This window comes from Octopus sinensis, linkage group LG11 (genome assembly GCF_006345805.1).
Source record: "Octopus sinensis linkage group LG11, ASM634580v1, whole genome shotgun sequence".
In the NCBI taxonomy this organism is placed as follows: domain Eukaryota; kingdom Metazoa; phylum Mollusca; class Cephalopoda; order Octopoda; family Octopodidae; genus Octopus; species Octopus sinensis.
The window spans coordinates 31,459,437-31,467,135 of NC_043007.1; the positions used below are offsets into that span (position 1 = coordinate 31,459,437).

The 7,699-nt window shown below is 38.5% G+C and overlaps 1 protein-coding gene across 1 annotated transcript in view; it reads left to right on the top strand.

The window, feature by feature from the left end:
* Window positions 1-281: 281 nt before the first annotated feature.
* The window catches only part of LOC118765449 (uncharacterized protein K02A2.6-like), a 28,817-nt gene continuing 21,399 nt past the window's right edge, over window positions 282-7,699 (top strand). The window contains exon 1 of the mRNA XM_036507560.1: window positions 282-577. Within this exon, the coding sequence (XP_036363453.1) occupies window positions 282-577 (296 nt within the window). The remainder of the gene's footprint in view (window positions 578-7,699) is intronic.

Consider the following 7,699-nt stretch of genomic DNA (forward strand, 5'->3'; position numbering starts at 1 on the left):
GTCTCTGTACTAAGACTGAGACATGTTTTCAAATAAATGAAAACGTCGTACCTGTGTTCAAACCCAGTAGAAAGGTACCTTTTCCTGCAATAAAGCAGGTAGATGAAGAATTAAACAGATTAGAGAAAACTGAAATAATTCAAAAAGTGGATTATTCTAAATAGGTGGCACCAAATGTGTGTATTAAAAAAAAAAAGAATAACAAAATCAGGGTGTGTGCCGATTTTTCCACTGGTTAGGCAGTGATTTTTCTACTGGTTAAGGAGTGAATGTGTCTAAAAATGTACCACTATCCGCTACCATCTCCGGAGGATAGTTTTGCAAAATTAAACGGTAACAAGATATTTTCGAAACTGGATCTGTCTGATGCGAGCCTACAAATTAAAGCAGACGAGGAATGCTCGAAATTTCTAACAGTGAATACGCCCAAAGGACTTTATAAATATAACAGATTACCTTTCGGTCTAAAGGTCACACCTGCAATTTTTCAACAGGTTGTGGATGCGATGTTAGCAGACTGTAAATTCGCAATTCCATACCTAGATGATCTATTAATTAAAATTGAATCTGATGATCAGTATGTCGAGCATATAAAGAATGTTTTTGGAAAAATAAGAGTGAAGAGAAATGTGAATTTGTTTTGCCTAAAATTAAATATTTAGGACAAATTATTGATAGAGATGGAAGACGACCTGACCCGTCGAGGGCAGACGCAATTAAAAATATGTTTCCTCCGGCTAATATAACGACCTTACAAGCTTTTCTGGGTCAAACGAATTATCAAAATTACATACTAAATATGTATAATTTGAGAATTCCACTAAATAATTTGTTATAAAAGGATGTGAAGTGGAATTAGTGAAATTGTCAAAAGGCGTTTGACGATATAAAAAAAAAATACTAATATCGGATTTGCCGCTGGCTCATTTCGATCTTGCAGCGGATGTTGTTGTAGCTTCTGACGCTTCTGAATACGGCATAGGAGCAGTAATACTACACAAATATAAAGACAGTAATATGAAGGCGGTGGTTCATGCCTCACGTTCTCTGATAGCCGCAGAGAAAAACTATAGTCAAATAGAGAAATAAGCTCCTGCGATTATTTTTGCCGTGAAGAAATTTCACAGATTTTTGCACGGTAGAAGTTTTAGACTACAAACTGATCACCGACCATTATTATCAATTTCTGGGTAGAAGGAAGGAATTACTACCCATGCTGCAAATAGATTGCAGTGCTGGGCTACAATATTGTTGAATTACGACTTTAAGATGGAGTACATTACTTCTAAGAAAATTGGCCATGCGGTCTGTTTATCTAGGCTAATTCCGAAGAATGCGGAATCGCTGAAAAATACGGTGATAGCCGCATCACAATCAGAAAAAGGAAATTAAAAACACTATGTGTAATGTCATTCAGAAGCTGTCAGTGAGTGTACAAGATATAAAAAGTAAATCAGCGAAGGACAAATGCGTCATAAAATTGAAGAAAACATTGAAAAATAAACAAAAGAGAAACACAAATGCGAACCCTTTTTCACTCTGCGATGATGTATTGATGCTCGCACAAAGAGTGGTAGTACCAACTGTACTATAGAAACGCATATTACATGAATTTCATAGTGGATACCCGGGGTGTCAAGAATGAAAGCCTTGGGGAGGAGTTACGTGTTTTGGCCGACAATGGGCCGGAACATTGAAAATTTGGTGAGATCATGTAGAGGTTGTGCGCTAGCTGCCAAGACACCACTGGCAAAATAATAATCATGGCCTGAGACTGATAGTCCATGGTCCAGCGTACATATAGAGTGCGCTGGACCAGTGAATGGCGTGTACTATTTGATCATTGTTGATAGTTTTACTAAGTGGCTGGAAGTATATAGGTGCAGTCAACCTCGAAGGCAACAATAAAGTTCATGCTCGAAATTTTTGCTTGATACGGTGTTCCGGACACCATAGTATTGGACAATGGAACACAATTTACAGGATACGAGTTCAAAAAATTCTGCAAAACCAATCACACAGGGGTGGGAAGCTGGCACCAAGAGGGGACCCCCACCCCCAAGACATTCTACAACATTGGTTCCCTTCCGCTCCGATCACCTCAGAATTATAGTCTGCGAACTTGCCTGTCAACATCTTCGGTTTCGGCCGTACCCGGAAAGTCCCCTTCACCCCACCTTCTAGGCTATGATCCTGCAGCCGTCTTTAAATCGCTGACATGGACTTCAAAAGCCATCTACCCTCAGGATATACCCGGTGCTTGCAACCGGCTCCCCTTCAGTCAGCAAACTGCATTTTGTTTGCTTTTGGGATCAGATTGAAACCAAAAAGTTTAAGGTTCGCCTTTCGAGTAGGCATAAGATTCATATATTCCGCAGTGGCATACCTAGAGAGTGTGCCGCCTGCGGGAGCCCATGAGGCTGCCGATTCCATCTCCAGACCCTACCCCTACAAAAAAAAAATAATAAATATGCCACGTTATTGTACAGTGGTCCAAAACCGCCGGCCCTCTCAAAAAGCATAGCCCAGGACTGACCGTTCCATTATTCTCCCACCTACACCACTGATACTCCGAGCGTGTGCCCTTACATTTTGCTGTCCTGCGCCTTAATTTGCTTCTCTCTTCGACAGTCCCCACGCTTCTCTAGTCACTATTCCCTCCTTGTCGAAACAATTCTATGCTGCAGAAGTTGACCCCACTCCACTTCCGGTTTTTATTGGTCCCCTTGCTTCGGTGTAAGCTCTAGATGCTGGTAGCATTGAAGGTTAGTTGAATTTATTTCCTTCCTCTAAGGCCCTCCTCGGAGCCGAGACTGGTTGTGTTTTGGAAACAGCACCTCACAGTCTGCTGTCGTGTGCATATGTGTTTGTGTGCGTCTATGTGTTTGCCATTGTGTGCATGTGTGTTTGTATGAGTTTGTGAGTCTGCCATACACCTCTGATCATAAAGACTCAGAACTGACTCCAACACAATACTACGAATAATATAAAACTATCCTTATACACACACACATGTCTGAAACAAATTACAATCCTTTCTGCCTAATTCCTACATACTCCCTAAATGCCCAAGTCCCTTTATACGACCTCTACTCAATCCCTTCTACAATCGTTTTTTTTTTTACCCTTAAAAAAGAAAATGAGAAAAACGCATTGACCTCGATAAACCACGACTCAGAATGAATGCCCCGACTTCGGTCACTTCGGCCCTACCAGCAAAATTGACAAAAATGACGTATGGTGTTCACGTGGTTACTATCGTAGTTCTATGAGTAATGTCACATGAGTTTCTAAGAGTCTATTATACAATTAGACTGCGACAAATTACAGACGGTAAAAGCTTTGGGGTGTATGTGAAATACGTGCGTATGCATGCGTTTGTCCTCTATGTTTGTGTGTGTTTGAGTGTGTGTGTGTGTGGTGTGTGTGTGTGTTTGTGTGTGTGTGAGAGAGAGAGAGAGAGTAGGAGATTGGAAGAGTTACTCAGTAAATGAGTAAGAGAGAAAGAGGAAGACAAAGTGAGAGAGAGAGACAAGAGAGAGAGAGAGAGAGAGAGAGAGGGAGAAAGAAAGAAAGACAGAGAGTGAGAAAGAGAGAGAGAATAGGAGAGTGGAAAATTGGAAGAATTACTCAGTAAATGAGTAAGAAAGAAAGAGAAAGAGAAAGAGAGAGCGTAAGAGTTGTTTGTCGTGTTGCATTGATCTCTAGAAAAGGTAAATGAGGCTCTGAGAAAGAACGAGAGAGTGAATGAAGAAGAGAAAGAGAAATAGAGAGAAGATATACTGAAAGAGAGAAGAACAAAGAAAAGGAATGAATATTTCTGTGTGAGAGAGAGAGAGAGAGGGAGAGAGAGAAAAGGGAAAGTGAGAGAGAGACGACGGACATGTCGTGAAAGAGCAAAAGGAAGAGATGGGGGTGGGGTCAAATTCCTCCGTGGTTTTATTTGTTTAATAATTGAATCATCATTTCTTGGTCTCCGGAATCTGGTGACCAGTTACAAGTGTATCATTCCATATATGGCACACATGTCATTATATTATAATGTGTGGGAGCGGGTGTGCTTGTGCGGTTAAGTAGTTTGCTTGAGGCCACGTGGCTTCGGGTTTGGTCCCGTCGGTCTCTCAGCACAGCATCTTAAACAAGGGTCTTCTACTGTAACTCTGGACCAACTAATGCCTTCTGGGTGAATTTAGTAGACAAAAAGGAAAATGGGAAGCTCCTCCTATATATATATAAAGTAATATAAAGAATGGGATAAGAACGCAAAATATCCAGACAGATGATACAAAAAGAAAAGGGACGAGAAAAAAAAAGGATAGGTCATTCGGAGTTTTCTTTCGTCAGTCGAGTTCCAGATTATCTTTGCAATTTCGGCAGGTTATACTCGAGATTGCTCCAATTTGGCCAGCCCCAAGGAAAAACTAAGCTAAGAGCACTAGATTCCTTGGAAGAAAGCAGCGGATGCATACGAAAACAGGGACGGAAAAAATGGAGAAATGGTACACAAATACAAATGCAAATAACAGGACATTAACAACAGGTGTCTTTCGACTAAGGACAATTAAATTAAGCTGGCGTGTGTGAAAGTGAAGCATTACGGCTGGGACATAAGAGTGCAAGACGTCACTAACTGTGTAAACAGTATGAAGTACGAAAACAAACGAGTTAAATATGCAAACAACGAGAAAAAATGGAAAACAGGACAAGTAAAAGAGAACGACCCTTCATCTGTTGTCGGGTGTCTATCTACTCCTCTGAATGCTCGAAATTTGTTTTTGTACTTCGTACTGTTTACACAGTTAGTGACGTCCTGTACCCATATATGCATATATATGTATATATATGTTAATATATATATATATATATTATATATATAATATAATATATATATATATATATATATAACAATTTAGGAGTGACCCTAACAGGTCATTCGTCCACCAGAAAGAGCAGCCATAACTCACACCGCCAAGTAGTAGTAATTCAGAAATTAGGTGAAATTTAAAAACATTTACCCTAATTCATCTTTAGACGTCAACGTTTCTGTGTCATTAATGATTAAATTAGCTTAATTAAATTAAATTAAGGCCAATCTACCATAGGTTACACTTCATCAGTAAAAAACCTGGGAGAGACAATATACACGAGGCGTCTGTATCGATGCCTACGGAATATCTGTCTTAAAATTTTCAAGACTGACGTATTCGCGCCAAACTTATCAGCAGTAATATAAACTGCCGATTCAATCTCAGAATTCTGAGATTGAATCGGCATTTATATTTACTGCTGATAAGTTTGGCGCGAATACGTCAGTCTTGAAAATTTTAAGACAGATATTCCGTAGGCATCGATACAGACGCCTCGTGTATATTTGTCTCTCCCAGGTTTTTTACTGATGAAGTGTAACCTATGGTAGATTGGCTTAATTTAATTTAATTAAGCTAATTTAATCATTAATGACACAGAAACGTTGCAACGTCTAAAAGATGAATTAGGGTAAATGTTTTTAAATTTTCACCTAATTTCTGAACTTACTACTACTTGGCGGTGTGAGTTATGGCTGCTCTTTCTGGTGGACGAATGACCTGTTAGGGTCACTCCTAAATTGTTATATTATATATTTTCGATGACATTTTCTCTTTTCCACCAGGCCGCTGGTAGCGATAAATTTCTATTGAATTTTTTTGCTACCCTAAATTGACTAATTGATAATTTTCTGAATAATTCTGAGATTGAATCGGCAGTTTATATTTACTGCTGATAAGTTTGGCGCGAATACGTCAGTCTTGAAAATTTTAAGACAGATATCCGTAGGCATCGATACAGACGCCTCGTGTATATTTGTCTCTCCCAGGTTTTTTACTGATGAAGTGTAACCTATGGTAGATTGGCTTAATTTAATTTAATTAAGCTAATTTAATCATTAATGACACAGAAACGTTGCAACGTCTAAAAGATGAATTAGGGTAAATGTTTTTAAATTTTCACCTAATTTCTGAATTACTACTACTTGGCGGTGTGAGTTATGGCTGCTCTTATCTGGTTGACGAATGACCTGTTAGGGTCACTCCTAAATTGTTATATTTATATATTTAGTCGATGACTATTTTCTCTTTTCCATCAGGCCGCTGGTAGCGATACTTTTCTATTGAATTTTTTTGCTACCCTAAATTGACTAATTGAATATATATATATATATATATATAAGGGAAATTTTTACGAAAATAAACAAAAGACGAAGACAGGTGGTGTACAAACAAACAAATGTATTAGTATAGCGCTCAGGAATAGAAAAAGTCTTTTACGTTCGAGCCTACGCTCTTCCACAGAAAGATACACAGAAAAAAAAACAAGGAGAGAAACAATATAATATATATTATATATATATATATATATATATATATATATATATATATATAATATATATAATATATATATATGTATGTATATATACTCAGAGAGAGAGAGAGAGAGAGAGAGAGAGAGAGAGAGAGGAGAGAGAGAGGAGAGAGAAGAGAGAGTGAGAGAGCAAAGTGAGAACACAGAAAATTCCACGCCCCACCGATTCTACTTAAGTTGACTGCATGACATATTGCTTAAGAGTTGGCACTTATTGAAGAAGTTCGGCAAGTTTTTTTTCTGATAAAAACTCTAATCGTGAAAGTAACAAAATAATTACAAAAGGTGTTTATTATAGATTCATTTCCTACTCTGAACTGTACAAAGAGATTATGCTTCCATGAACATCAAACAATTTTGGATAAGTTCTTCACCCCTCAAGCAGATGTTTATTATGATGGCGGAACTATAAAGATAGAAGGTGGAGTTCCTCATCCTTTTAGGAATTCTCGACCTACCAACACAACTCACAACGCAGTTAACTTTTGTGGTAAGAACGTACCCTATGGCGTGTATGTGTGTGTTGCCACCTAAATTACAGTGATGGACCAGCCTTTTTTGGAGAGGAAGATTTCAACGAATTATAGACACATGCACAATCTTACATACATACATACATACATACATACATACATACATACATACATACATACATACATACATACATACATACATACCTATACCACTACCCTAATTTCACTTTACAATCACGTGGTTTCGGGTTCAGTCCCACTGCATGGCACCATATGCAAGTGTCTTCTACTGTAGCCCCGAGACCATCAGTGCCCTCTGAGTGGATTTGATAAACGGAAACTGTGTGGAAACCTGCCACGTGTGCTTGTTTGTTTGCTTGTGTGTGTGTGTGTGTTTGTGTTTGTTTCCCTCCATCACTTCACAACAGGTTTTGGTTTAACCTCCTCGTAACTTAGCAGTTCGGCAAAAGAGATTGATAAAATAATTAACAAGCTTAAAAAAAATAAGATCGACTAAACTCTTTTAGCCAGCACGCTAGCATCGTGGCAGTCGAGTGACTGAAGCATGTATGTACATTCGCCATAACAGATCGTTAGTCACTAAACCTTTTTTTATTTTCTCTCTCTGCTTATTTCTGTGATTCTAACGGAGAGCGTCGGCTCCAAATGTAAAAGACTCTCTTACTTCCCGAGTGTTAAACTAATACCTCTGTTTGTTGTTTACACACCTGTCTTCGTCTTTTATTTATTTATCTTTTTTTTTTTAGTAAATTCTCACTAAGTAGCTTGTTTACCAACCACATGGTTCTGGGTTCAGTCCCACTGCG